The sequence below is a fragment of the Coregonus lavaretus genome (genome assembly GCF_964263955.1).
Source record: "Coregonus lavaretus genome assembly, chromosome: 32".
Lineage (NCBI taxonomy): Eukaryota > Metazoa > Chordata > Actinopteri > Salmoniformes > Salmonidae > Coregonus > Coregonus lavaretus.
The window spans coordinates 39,814,586-39,829,749 of NC_140019.1; the positions used below are offsets into that span (position 1 = coordinate 39,814,586).

The 15,164-nt window shown below is 42.8% G+C and overlaps 1 protein-coding gene across 1 annotated transcript in view; it reads left to right on the plus strand.

Annotated features, from left to right (window-relative positions):
* Positions 1-668: 668 nt before the first annotated feature.
* The window catches only part of LOC311107454 (transcriptional regulator ATRX-like), a gene marked incomplete at its 3' end in the record, with an annotated part of 73,828 nt that continues 59,332 nt past the window's right edge, over positions 669-15,164 (plus strand). Inside the window, exons 1-3 of the mRNA XM_084149950.1 lie at positions 669-776; positions 12,632-12,720; positions 12,953-13,097. Of these exons, the coding sequence (XP_084006076.1) occupies positions 761-776; positions 12,632-12,720; positions 12,953-13,097 (250 nt within the window). The 5' untranslated portion in view covers positions 669-760. The remainder of the gene's footprint in view (positions 777-12,631; positions 12,721-12,952; positions 13,098-15,164) is intronic.

Here is a 15,164-nt window from a genome sequence, read left to right on the forward strand (position 1 = left end):
TGGGAGAGAACCAGGCACTCAAACGTTTCATTATGACAGGTGTTAATGCAACAGGGCTGTAATCACTGAGGGCAGGACGGCTCTTCTTGGGCATTCCATGGATGATTTCTACTGAGCTGGGACTGTGTGCTCCCTCAGTGAGCGATTGAACAGCTCACAAATGAGAATTTAGCACAGTATAGTTTAGAAAGCAATAGAGTTTCAAATCTAGTACAATAGAGTTTAGAATTCAGTACAATAGAGTTTAGATATTCAAGACTGAGACCAGAATGCAGCTTGCGTCTATGGGAGGCTCAGATTATCAGAGCAAATAGTGTGTACCGGTATGCATGTGGCATTTCTACTGTAGAATGTGTACAGTGTGGTGCCTGCCTCTGCGTGTATTATTCATGAATGAATAACAAATAAAAAACCACAGCAAAGAGGTTGGACACAAAAGCAATCGCCAGTAGATTGAGAGATTACAGGTTCACACTAAATTCTAAACCTATGGGAACGCTCAAAACGTTTTGGCCAATCGAAAAGACAGAATTTCCTGACTCATCAACCAATAGGATAGCAGATAGGATTTGCCCTAAATGCGCCATTTTAGTGCGTTTCCAGCCATCCGGTAAGATGGCGCCTTTGCTTTGTCTCCAGTGAACAGGGTTGCTTCAATAGTCTATATATATTTTCTAAAAATACTAACTAATGGGAATTAACAGTGTTGCATCTCCGGGACGACGTGCCAGGAACTACACGTGTCTCAGTCGTTGAAGAAATGACGACAGAGTACAGTAGGTATGCGCGATATTCGGCTTTTTCCCTTTGAGCAGCTCATAACGTTGGCAACTTTGCGTTGAAGCACTGTGCTAGGCTAGTTAGTTAGCCGGCTAGCTATGTACCGGTGTTACGCAGCGGAGCCGGCACGTTTTCCCAAGGTACCAACTTAGCTATGAAAAGGTCTACTGGATGATTTACAAGCTATCTAGCTAGTTATCCACTATTACTAAGTGAGTCTTTTCGAAATGGTAAATGTTGCATCACAAAACATTTCTGCGCGCTGTGTTCTGCCCTGGAATGGACCAGCTAGTTGCAGCTAACTTGCTAACTAGCATGCTAACTAATGTGAGATTTTACATTTTATTCTGGGGGAGGGGATAAACTGATGCATGCATTTCGGTGCATGCCACTGAATGCACTGGACCATGCATGCACCGGGATTGCAGGGTTGCCCAGGAAACGAATGTCTGAAATCTTGACACGCTGCAGTGATGTCTGTTTGTTGATCTCATAACTTTGTCTGGTTGATTTACTGCACATACAAGATGGCTAAATAGCTAACCCGTTATCTAGTTAGTTCGCCTTTGATGGGATGAGGCCCGGTTTTTGTAGACCCGTTTTTCTGGCAGCTCGCTTGATTTGATGTACTCTGTGCATGCCAGATAGACTCGACTGTAGCAGACACGATCCATGCTAGCTAATTTACTCACACCAGACTGGAAACCGATGCATTCGGGAGATGAGCAACAGAATCACCTCACGCCTATGAAGACGCAAAATGTCAATAAATGGTGCTAGTTAGCTAACGGCTAACTTGAGGTAAACCGTTAGCTAGCTCGCGCACCGTTTTTTTTTTCTTCTCTTTACAACGAACTGTTGTAACTGAATTTTATAATTCTAGATAGCTACCTAACGTTAGTTATAATACGAATAGCAACAACAACAAACAAAAAAAACGAACCGTAATGTTTGGTAGCTAGCAATCCATGTAACTAGCCTCTTCCCGCTCAGGAGGCTGAAAATATTTGTCATGGGCCTGTCGTGCCAAATAGTGTCCCCCTCTGCTTCACAGTGGGATGCGATATCAACGGTGTGAGGACCTGATGATTATGTTGCTATATCAACGGTGTGACGACCTGATGATTATGTTGCTATATCAACGGTGTGACAACCTGATGATTATGTTGCTATGTCAACGGTGTGACGACCTGATGATTATGTTGCTATGTCAACGGTGTGACGACCTGATGATTATGTTGCTATATCAACGGTGTGACAACCTGATGATTATGTTGCTATATCAACGGTGTGACAACCTGATGATTATGTTGCTATGTCAACGGTGTGACAACCTGATGATTATGTTGCTATATCAACGGTGTGACAACCTGATGATTATGTTGCTATATCAACGGTGTGACAACCTGATGATTATGTTGCTATATCAACGGTGTGACGACCTGATGATTATGTTGCTATGTCAACGGTGTGACGACCTGATGATTATGTTGCTATATCAACGGTGTGACAACCTGATGATTATGTTGCTATATCAACGGTGTGACAACCTGATGATTATGTTGCTATGTCAACGGTGTGACAACCTGATGATTATGTTGCTATATCAACGGTGTGACAACCTGATGATTATGTTGCTATATCAACGGTGTGACAACCTGATGATTATGTTGCTATGTCAACGGTGTGACAACCTGATGATTATGTTGCTATGTCAACGGTGTGAGGACCTGATGATTATGTTGCTATATCAACGGTGTGACAACCTGATGATTATGTTGCTATGTCAACGGTGTGAGGACCTGATGATTATGTTGCTATATCAACGGTGTGACAACCTGATGATTATGTTGCTATGTCAACGGTGTGATGACCTGATGATTATGTTGCTATATCAACGGTGTGAGGACCTGACAATTATAATTTTGGAAATCATTACAGCCTAAACGGGGAGAAGCCAAGATGGCATCGCTGTGAGAGGGAGTGTTTTCTCACTTGTCCAAGCAATTTTGAGGGTTGGGTCGTAAACAGTCTAATATTGGCTATCAATGTAGCAAGAAAGTAACTATAACTTGTTTTAAACTACATATGGCAAGTTTAGAGTTCGTTTTTGTTAAGTTGGATGGGAATAACAGGACAGAAAGACAACAGAAGACGGCAGGCATGCTAGCTAGTGACGAAGAGAGCCAGAGCAGCATGGATACACAACGCAGTGCAACAAGACAGACCAGGGCGAGATCCTTGCAACCTCTTTACCTCAGACACCAATTAAAAATCCACTGGAGAAAAATGTGAAAGAGGACATTTCCATATCTTTACTTTTCTCTGCAATCCAGACCCTGACTACTAAACAAGACGCCACGTTCTCCAAAGTGTCTATCATAGAGCGGGCTACCGAAGAAACGTCAAAGGAGATTGATAGTTTGTCCGAGACTGTCTGTCCGCTTCACGCAGTTGTGAGCGAGAACAAGGAAAATATAACGTTCCTAGAGAACGAGGTGAAGGAACTGCAATCCCAAAATAATGAGCTGTGTGATAATGTAGCTGAACTTCAACGGTACTCTCGCAGGTGGAATCTGAAAATCCATGGTGTAGGAGAGGGAGAGTACATTAGGGAAGCAGTCATCAATATCCTGGGAAAGGTGGCTCCGTGCATCAAAGACAAGCTAAGAGACGTGATCGACGTGGTACATCGACTTGCGAAACGAAGAACTGATGGACCCCCGCGCAATGTCACCATGCACCTCTACAGGGACATTATCTGGAAAATGGCCAAGGGGAACACTTTTCTGGATGAGAAGAAGCTCAGCATCAAAGAGGCTCTGATTCCGCAGGGAGAAACTGTGGCCGCTTATACAGAAGGCTCGACAAGAGGGAAAGAAGGCTGGTAGTTTCCTCCTAATGAATCAAAGTCTCAAAATAGCAATATCATCACAACATTATGCAAGGATCTCTCTGCTGATGATGCCTGGCGTCATTTCAATCCGGATCCAAAGGGTTATACCTGGACTAACGAAACTATGTCATGAAAATCTAGAATAGATTTATTCCTAATTTCCCCCCTTTTGTTACATTTTGTTATAGATGTAGATGGTCAGTTGGCTCCCTTTTCTGATCATTTAATTTAGTTGAATTTACAAGATACAAAAAAATCTTAATGGTATTCGAGGATATTGGAAATTAAACAACACACATCTTAAAGATCCTATTTTCATTGGAAACATCAAATCGTTAGCCAAATATATTTTAGCAAGAAAATACTTGGGTCATGGAAGTAGATGGGAATTCTTCAAATATTTACATTTTAGTCATTTAGCAGACGCTCTTATCCAGAGCGACTTACAGTTAGTGAGTGCATACATGTTTTTTTCTCCTTTTTTTCTCTCTTTCATACTGGCCCACCATGGGAATCGAACCCACAACCCTGGCGTTGCAAGCGCCATGCTCTACCAACTGAGCTACACGGGGCCCATATAAATATAAAGTCAGTTGTAGCCATTAAACGTGCCAAGAGCTGAAGAACCTTAGAGAAAAATATTTGATGAGCATGCTTGACAGTTTTCTAAAGAAAGATAATCTATCTCAAAAAGAGTCTGTATTTAAATCGTTACAACTAGAATTAGAACAGCTTTACACGCATCTGGCAACGGGCGCCTTTGTCAGATCAAGAGCTAAATGGATTGAAGAGGGGGAAAGAAACACCAGTTTTTTTTTTTGCTCTTGAAAAGAGAAACTACAAAAGAAAATCTATAATGGCCCTCAAAATGTAATGACGTATTATGCAAATATCCCGTTACAATATCAACATTTGTCAATTCCTTTTATGAAAATCTTTACAATTCGCAATTTCAGGAAGATGGTTGCGAAAAGCTACATTTTCCACATTCAGAATGATGTCCCTGTGATTGAGGATTTCCACTCAGTTTGCGATTCACCTGTGTCAATCGAAGAAATTAGAGGGGCTCTGAATTCAATGAAAAAAGGGAAATCACCTGACCCTGATGGCCTGTCAGTTGAATTCTATAGGCAGGTTTGGTAGTTACTAGAATACCCTATTTTTAATGTTTCAAGATTGCATTGAAAATTGTGAAATGTTCTCCACTATGAAACAGGGCCTTATTTCACTGATTGCGAAGCCTGATAAAGACCCTTCTCTCATTGACAATTGGAGACCAATTACTTTATTAAATATTGATTACAAATTGATTGCTCTGGTTTATGCCAAAAGATGAAAGAAAGGAATAGATGCCATTTTATAAATGAGACTCAAACAGGATTTACGAAGGATCGTCACATAAGCTCCAATATTCGTTTAGTCTTGGACCTTTTAGAGTATTCAGATGCAATTGGGGGGAAAACATTTATGCACTCACTAACTAAGTCGCTCTGGATAGAGCGTCTGCTAAATGACTAAAATGTAAAAATGTAATTGACTCCGATGCTGTTTTATTTTTGGACTTCTGTAAAGCCTTTGACACAATTGAGCGTGAATTTCTTTTTCGGCCTTTTTGGTTTCGGGGGGAAATTTTAATCAAAAGTCATTCGCTGTTTTACAAAGACATAAATAGATTCCATAAAGATTCAGTATCAACAGAAGTGTTCGACAGGGGTGTCCAATTTCACCCTTTTTATTCATTTTGGTAGTGGAACTTCTATCTCTAGATATTTTGAATCATGCTAATCTGCATGGCTTATCCATTTTTAACAGATAAATCAAAATGTCCCAACTGGCTGACTGTACTACTCTTTTCATAAAGGATAAGGACCAGGTCACCCATGCCCTTAATGCTATCACTGTATTCTCTATTGCATCTGGTTTGAAACTGAATGTTTCTAAATGTGAAATCTTATGTTTATATGACTTTGATGATAAAGAAATAGAAAATATTCCTGTAAAGGACTGTTAAATATTTAGGATTACATCTATCCAAAACCACTTAGTCAGACAACATATGAATTTCTCTCCTAAAATTAAGAAAACCAAGAATATATTTAATGATTGGCTACAAAGGGATATTTCTATACTTGGGAGAGTGCTTCTGTCCAAGGCAGAGGGACTGTCTCGCTTTGTGTACCCCTCATTATCTTTATTTGTAAATCCCTCTACCTGTAAAGAGATCAACAACACCTTTCTTGACTTCATCTGGAAAAATAAGTCCCACAAACTAAAGTCAATCCTCTCAAATAAAAGATCTGAAGGAGATCTGGAAGTGTTGGAATTTGTTGACCATAAATAAAACTTTCAAAATCAATCGGTTGAAAATATGTTTGATCAATACAGAATCAATTTGGTATTTCATTCCAAACAATGTGTTTAATAAGTTGTGAGGTCTTCAATTTTTATTGAAATGTAATTATATTCCTGAAAGAATACCCGCTAAATTGGCTAGGTTTCACCAACAAACTTGAATGTCCTGTAAGATATGTTTCTTGCACAATCTTTCCCCACATAAAGCTCTTTTGAATAATTCAGACATAACTGTAAGGAATAAGTCATTGTTCTACCCTAGCTGGCATGAGAGGAATATTGACTTTGTTTTTCATAACGGGGGTAATATTCTTTCATATGAACAATTTATAACATTGAATTGAGTTTCCAATACCTTTCAGAGTTTATTTCTGTGATCAAAGCCTACACTAATGGTCTAACTACACTAATGAAAACTTATCTTAGCTTTGGTGATGATCACAGAGTTTATCCAGAACTCAGCATGGAAGGCGTGGGCTTACTTGAGAAATCTTGTTGTAACAAACACATAAGACACATTTTCCATTCACGGAACCAACTTATGCCTAGAGGAACATTTTTCTGGACATTGTCTGGAAAAAAGCTTGGTTGATGCCTTACAAATATTGTATGGCAAACAAATTTAAGGAAGTGCATAAGATATATCCATGTAATTCTGTTGGCCAAATTTGTTAATATTGATGATATCTGCGTTTTTTTTGCGAAAAAGGTGAAAATCTGACTCACTTGTTCTATGAATGTAATTCTGTGTTAGATTTTTGGAAAAACCTTGCAGAATACTTGTTTACCTTTTTGAACCCTACCCATGTTTTTGACATGAAGGATATAATATGTTACTATTGCAATGATAACAAGACCATTGAAATTATTGTGATTTTATTTTTTATTCTTGTTGCCAAATACTTTACACACAAACAAAAATTCCAGAATTCTATACCAAAATTACAAATATTTTTGATTGAATTTAATCATCTTAAGAACAACAAAAATAATAACATATTCCTCAATCATTATAATTAGATTTTTTTCTGAGTGAACACAATTGTACTATAATTAAACAAACAAGGCTGATTTCCGTGACAATTTCGCTGTTTAAACAAGTGTTGTTTAGCTCATAAAATGAAAACATTAATTCAATCTACTTTTGGGTACCTTGTTAACGTTACAATTTGAAATCCATGTCTTAAACGTTGCTACGTTTCGGAAATGGCAAAGAAAACGTGTAATCTGCTTGACACATTAAAGTTATTATTTATTATTATTATTATTATAATAATAATTAATTATTACATTATTAAAGTTACTTACCTTACAGATCACAAAATCAGCTAATTTCCACTCCATTCATATGCAAATCCATTTGATTCATACACTGGTTAATCTGGCTGTCATGTTTTTATTTTAACCTGCCCTTTCCTTATCTACACTGAAATAATACACTGCTCAATCTGAATGAATGAAATAATCTTATTAAATACTTTTTTCTTTACATAGTTGAATGTGCTGACAACAAAATCACACAAAAATGATCAATGGAAATCAAATGTATCAACCCATGGAGGTCTGGATTTGGAGTCACCCTCAAAATTAAAGTGGAAAACCACACTACAGGCTGATCCAACTTTGATGTAATGTCCTTAAAACAAGTCAAAATGAGGCTCAGTAGTGTGTGTGGCCTCCACGTGCCTGTATGACCTCCCTACAACGCCTGGGCATGCTCCTGATGAGGTGGCGGATGGTCTCCTGAAGGATCTCCTCCCAGACCTGGACTAAAGCATCCGCCAACTCCTGGACAGTCTGTGGTGCAACGTGGCGTTGGTGGATGGAGCGAGACATGATGTCCCAGATGTGCTCAATTGGATTCAGGTCTGGGGAATGGGCGGGCCAGTCCATAGCATCAATGCCTTCCTCTTGCAGGAACTGCTGACACACTCCAGCCACATGAGGTCTAGCATTGTCTTGCATTAGGAGGAACCCAGGGCCAACCGCACCAGAATATGGTCTCACAAGGGGTCTGAGGATCTCATCTCGGTACCTAATGGCAGTCAGGCTACCTCTGGCGAGCACATGGAGGGCTGTGCGGCCCCCTAAAGAAATGCCACCCCACACCATGACTGACCCACCGCCAAACCGGTCATGCTGGAGGATGTTGCAGGCAGCAGAACGTTCTCCACGGCGTCTCCAGACTCTGTCACGTCTGGCACGTGCTCAGTGTGAACCTGCTTTCATCTGTGAAGAGCACAGGGCGCCAATGGCGAATTTGCCAATCTGGTGTTCTCTGGCAAATGCCAAACGTCCTGCACGGTGTTGGGCTGTAAGCACAACCCCCACCTGTGGACGTCGGGCCCTCATACCACCCTCATGGAGTCTGTTTCTGACCGTTTGAGCAGACACATGCACATTTGTGGCCTGCTGGAGGTCATTTTGCAGGGCTCTGGCAGTGCTCCTCCTGCTCCTCCTTGCACAAAGGCGGAGGTAGCAGTCCTGCTGCTTGGTTGTTGCCCTCCTACGGCCTCCTCCACGTCTCCTGATGTACTGGCCTGTCTCCTGGTAGCGCCTCCATGCTCTGGACACTACGCTGACAGACACAGCAAACCTTCTTGCCACAGCTCGCATTGATGTGCCATCCTGGATGAGCTGCACTACCTGAGCCACTTGTGTGGGTTGTAGACTCCGTCTCATGCTACCACTAGAGTGAATGCACCGCCAGCATTCAAAAGTGACCAAAACATCAGCCAGGAAGCATAGGAACTGAGAAGTGGTCTGTGGTCACCACCTGCAAAACCACTTCTTTATTGGGGGTGTCTTGCTAATTGCCAATAATTTCCACCTGTTGTCTATTCCATTTGCACAACAGCATGTGAAATTGATTGTCAATCAGTGTTGCTTCCTAAGTGGACAGTTTGATTTCACAGAAGTGTGATTGACTTGGAGTTACATTGTGTTGCTTAAGTGTTCCCTTTTATTTTTTTGAGCAGTGTATAATTTCAGTAGTCCTCTATGACAATTTTTTTAAATCTCAATTGGCCCAGCGTCGTCCAGGGTAGGGGAGGGAATGGCCAGCAGGGATGTAGCTCAGTTGGTAGAGCATGGCGTTTGCAACACCAGGGTTGTGGGTTTGATTCCCACAGGGGGTATGAAAAAAAAAAAAAAAAAAAAAAATAATATATATATATATAATGTATGCACTCACTAACTGTAAGTCGCTCTGGATAAGAGCGTCTGCTAAATGACTAAAATGCAAATGTAAAAAATTTACTCCATTCCAGACATTAGTATGAGCCGTCCTCCCCTCAGCAGCCTCCACTGAACTATGTATAGCTAGCAACTAGCTAGAAGGAAAATGGTTGTTGAAAAATGGTTGTACATAGCTATATCTGTCCAGTTATCTAATAGAAGTTAACTGCTTAACGTTACCCTGAATTGTGAATTTCTCTGAATGTTGCGCCTCTTGTCGATCAGTGGTGCCTTCATAGTACTTAGCCTGGTTGGAAAGATGAAATGAAAATCTCCTCGAGGAATGCCATTGAAGTGCAAGCTACATACAAACAGTTACAGTAGCTAGCTAGCTAACGTTAGCTAAATAAAACTGTCTGCGGGCTAGCCAGCTACTGTAGCTGGTTAGCTATCTAGGCAGGCTGAAGTAAATAAGTACAGTAGCTAGCAATGTCAATCTTAAAACAGCTTAAATTATTTCTTACTATTTAACAATATTTACTTATATAAAGACAAATATATGGTAAAAAAAAGAGTGTTCTCTGAAGCAGCAGGTTGTCACCGTCAAAAACACTGTACTTGGAGAACAATTCTGAGGTAATAATTTTGCGCAGACTGAGCGAGCGTTTATGCGGTGAAATAGAGCCAAGCAACCAGCATAGCAACAGACGCTTTGGTTCATTACGTAATCCGGTCAGAATTTAGCAAGTTCTAGAAACAGCCCTAGCAACAGAAGCTAGAACTCATCATATCCCAATGTGACGCAGAGGTGGACACTATTTGGCATGACAGGCCCTCAGATTGTCAAATTTCTACAGCTGCACCATTGAGAGCATCTTGACTGTCTGCATCACCACTTGGTATGGCAACTGCTTGGCATCCGGACTGCAAGGTGCTACAGAGGGTAGTGCTTACTGCCCAGTACATCACTGGGGCCGAGCTCCCTGCCATCCAATACCTCTATTCCAGGTGGTGTCAGAGAAAGGCCCTAGAAATGGTCGGACTCCAACCACCCAAGTCAGACTGTTCTCTCTGCTACTGCACGGCAAGCGGTTACCGATACACCAAATCTGGAACCAACAGGACCCTGAACAGCTTCTACCCCCAAGCCATAAGACTGCTAAATAGTTAGTCTGGGATTTGTTTAACTATTTAACTATCTGCATTGACCCTTTTTGCACTAATTTATTTAACTCATCGCTGCTGCTACTGTTTAATATCATCACTTTATTCGTTGTTATATGCACATGCAGTGCATTCAGAAAGTATTCATACCCCTCGACGTTTTCCACATTTTGTTACGTTACAGCCTTATTCTAAAATTGAATAAATTGTTTTTTCCCCTCATCAATCTACAAACAATACCACATAATGACAAAGGAAAACAGGTTTTTAGAAATGTTAGCAAAAGTATAAAAACTGAAATATCACATTTTACGTAAGTATTCAGACCCGTTACTCAGTACTTTGTTGAAGCACCTTTGGCAGCGATTACAGCCTTGAATCTTCTTGGGTATGACGCTACGAGCTTGGCACACCTGTATTTGGGGAGTTTCTCCCATTCTTCTCTGCAGATCCTCTCAAGCTCTATCAGGTTGGATGGGGAGCATCGCTGCACAGCGATTTTCAGGTCTCTCCAGAGATGTTCAATCGGGTTCAAGTCCGGGCTCTGGCAGGGCCACTCAAGGACATACAGAGACTTGTCCTGAAGCCACTCCTGCGTTGTCTTGGCTGTGTGTTTAGGGTCATTGTCCTGTTGGAAGGTGAACCTTCGCCCCAGTCTGAGGTCCTGAGCGCTCTGGAGCAGGTTTTCATCAAGGATCTCTCTGTACTTTGCTCCGTTAATCTTTCCCTCGATCCTGACTAGTCTCTCAGTCCCTGCCGCAGAAAAACATCCCCACAGCATGATGCTGCTCCTCCAAATGTGAGTTCAATCTTGGTTTCATCAGACCAGAGAATCTTGTTTCTCATGGTCTGAGAGTCCTTTAGGTGCCTTTTTGACAAACTCCAAGCGGGCTGTCATGTGCCTTTTACTGAGGAGTGGCTTCCGTCTGGCCACTCTACCATAAAGGCCTGATTGGTGGAGTGCTGCAGAGATGGGAGAACCTTCCAGAAGGACAACCATCTCCACCGAGGAACTCTGGATGTCTGTCAGTTACCATTGGGTTTTTGGTCACCTCCCTGACCAACGCCCTTCTTCCATTTAAGAATGATAGAGGCCACTGTTCTTGGGGACTTTCACTGCTGCATAATTGTTTTGGTATCCTTCCCCAGATTTGTGCCTCGACACAATCCTGTCCTTGAGCTCTACGGACAATTCCTTCGACCATATGGCTTGGTTTTAGACAGGTGTGTGCCTTTCCAAATCATGTCCAGTCAATTGAAATCACCACAGGTGGACTCCAAATCAAGTTGTAGAATCATCGCAAGGATGATCAATGGAAACAGGATGCACCTGAGCTCAATTTCAAGTCTCATAGCTAGCAAAGGGTCTGAATACTTATGTAAATAAGGTATTTCTGTTTTTTATTTTGAATACATTTGCAAAGATTTCTATAAACCTGTTTTCGCTTTGTCATTATGGGGTATTGTGTGTAGATTGATGAGGGGGAAACATTTAATCCATTTTAGAATAAGGCTGTAACGTAACAAAATGTGGAGAAAGGGAAGGGGTCTGAATACTTTCCGAATGCACTGTATCTATCTGAATTACCTCATACCCCTGCACATGGACTCGGTACCCCGTTATCGTTACTCATTTGAATTTGTATTTTGAATTTTACTTTTCTAATTTTCTTTCTCTCTGCATTGTTGGGAAGGCCCAATAAGTAAGCATTTGACGAATATCATTTTATTTGAACTATCTAGCTAGTGCCTGCCCAGGGTTGCTAATTTCCCATGTTTATATTACAAAAACAATGGTGGAAGACCCATTTTTGTTGAAACAGTAGGCCGTAATCCGGCTAATTTAGGTGCCATGTCCAAATGTAATTGAAACTCGTACTGGTGATGCTGGTCTATGCTGTGCTATACGTCTCCTTATTGAGCTGAATACAGTTACAGTAGTTGTCATAGATTCTAGGTTGTTAGTGAGTTTAGTTTCTAACAGCCAACGTTATATCTAGAGTTGCATCTGAAATCGCACCCTATTCTCTAATTAGTGCACTTCATTTGACCAGGGCCCATGGGGAATAGGGTACCATTTGAGCCCTAGATCTTGATCACAATCGGGCTGTTTTGCTTCTGAGTGTTCTTATAACTGGATAACTTTTACTTAGGAAAAGGAAAGAGCCTTTAACCTGATGCTAATTTAATCCGCTGTTGATTATTTTAAATTTGTTTTGTTATTGTATAATTTCAGACCTAATGGTTTCTTGTTGTTGGCAGGTAAAATGAGTATGGCCTCAGCTGAATCTACAGACCAAGTGATGGAGGAGGAAGGTCAACATCAGATTACAGACCAAGTGATGGAGGAGGTAGGTCAACATCAGATTGTCTTTCTATTTCCCCTTGTACTTTTTTCAAATGTATTCACCTGGGCACAAACATAAACATGTTTTACAAGAACTGGTTAAAAGTAGTATATAGGGAATAGGGTGCAACCAGTCTCTAGCTGCTGTGGGAGATGATGGGACAATACGGGTCTATTCTAAGGCTTTTTCCTCTTGGAGGTTTTTATTAGACTCATGATAACTGTTTACTCCTCAGCCTGGGAGCTCAGACACCGAGAGACCCTCCCCTTCTCACACCAAGAGGAAGCCTGCTGTCGCAGCCAAGCACACCGGAGGGAATGAGTCTGCCACCTCGAATGAGAGTGGACAGGAAGATGGCGCCTCTGACAACCCCTCAGATGGTAAGGGCTACAACTAGACCTGGGGCCAGTGTTTTAATGCCTCTTCATATCGTTGTGGTGCCAAATGTTGCGTTTTGTGGATAATAATGTTTCTGCCAGTCTATTTATTCTGAGTTGATATTCAAGGTTTTATGTGGTGGTGAAAAAGCAGTTGTTGAGAGTTATGGGATCTGGTCTAAAGCCGTGCACTATGGGAATGGGGTGCCCTTTGGGACACGCCCCCTAAAGCCGTGCACTATGGGAATGGGGTCACGCCCTAAAGCCGTGCACTATGGGAATGGGGTGCCCGACACGCCCTAAAGCCGTGCACTATGGGAATGGGGTGCCCGACACGCCCTAAAGCCGTGCACTATGGGAATGGGGTGCCCTTTGGGACACGCCCTAAAGCCGTGCACTATGGGAATGGGGTGCCCTTTGGGACACGCCCTAAAGCCGTGCACTATGGGAATGGGGTGCCCTTTGGGACACGCCCTAAAGCCGTGCACTATGGGAATGGGGTGCCCTTTGGGACACGCCCCCTAAAGCCGTGCACTATGGGAATGGGGTGCCCTTTGGGACACGCCCCCTAAAGCCGTGCACTATGGGAATGGGGTGCCCTTTGGGACACGCCCCCTAAAGCCGTGCACTATGGGAATGGGGTGCCCTTTGGGACACGCCCTAAAGCCGTGCACTATGGGAATGGGGTGCCCTTTGGGACACGCCCTAAAGCCGTGCACTATGGGAATGGGGTGCCCTTTGGGACACGCCCTAAAGCCGTGCACTATGGGAATGGGGTGCCCTTTGGGACACGCCCTAAAGCCGTGCACTATGGGAATGGGGTGCCCTTTGGGACACGCCCTAAAGCCGTGCACTATGGGAATGGGGTGCCCTTTGGGACACGCCCCCTAAAGCCGTGCACTATGGGAATGGGGTGCCCTTTGGGACACGCCCCCTAAAGCCGTGCACTATGGGAATGGGCTGCCCTTTGGGACACGCCCCCTAAAGCCGTGCACTATGGGAATGGGCTGCCCTTTGGGACACGCCCTAAAGCCGTGCACTATGGGAATGGGGCGCCGTTTGGGACACGCCCTAAAGGCTTCCCAGCCGAAACAGTTCGGTAGAGTTTGTGCATCCGGAAAGTATTCAGAGGCCTGCCCTTTCCCCACATTTTGTTATGTTCCTCTGTGGAGATGGGAGAACCTTCCAGAAGGACAACCATCTCTGCAGCACTCCACCAATCAGGCCTTTATGGTAGAGTGGCCAGTCGGAAGCCACTCCTCAGTAAAAGGCACATGACAGCCCGCTTGGAGTTTGCCAAAAGGCACCTAAAGACTCTCAGACCATGAGAAACCAGATTCTCTGGTCTGATGAAACCACGATTGAACTCTTTGGCCTGAATGCCAAGCGTCACGTCTGGAGGAAACCTGGCACCATCCCTACGGTGAAGCATGGTGGTGGCAGCATCATGCTGTGGGGATGTTTTTCAGCGGCAGGGACTGGGAGACTAGTCAGGATCGAGAGGGAAAGATGAATGGAGCAAAGTACAGAGAGATCCAGAGCGCTCAGGACCTCAGACTGGGGCGAAGGTTCACCTTCCAACAGGACAACGACCCTAAGCACACAGCCAAGACAACACAGGAGTGGCTTCAGGACAAGTCTCTGAATGTCCTTGAGTGGCCCAGCCAGAGCCCGGACTTGAACCCGATCTAACATCTCTGGAGAGACCTGGAAATAGCTGTGCAGCGAAGCTCTCCATCCAACCTGACAGAGCTTGAGAGGATCTGCAGAGAAGAATGGGAGAAACTCCCCAAAAATAGGTGTGCCAAGCTTGTAGTGTCATACCCAAGAAGACTCGATGATGTAATCACTGCCAACAAAGTACTGAGTATAGGGTCAGAATACTTATGAAATTTATTATTTCAGTTTTTACTTTAATTAATTTGCAAAAATGTCTAAACCTGCTTTTGCTTTGTCATTATGGGGTATTGTTTGTAGATTGAGGGGAAAAAAACAATTAAATCCATTTTAGAATAAGGCTGTAACGTAACAAAGTCTGAATATTTTCCGAATGCACTGAATATTATGAGG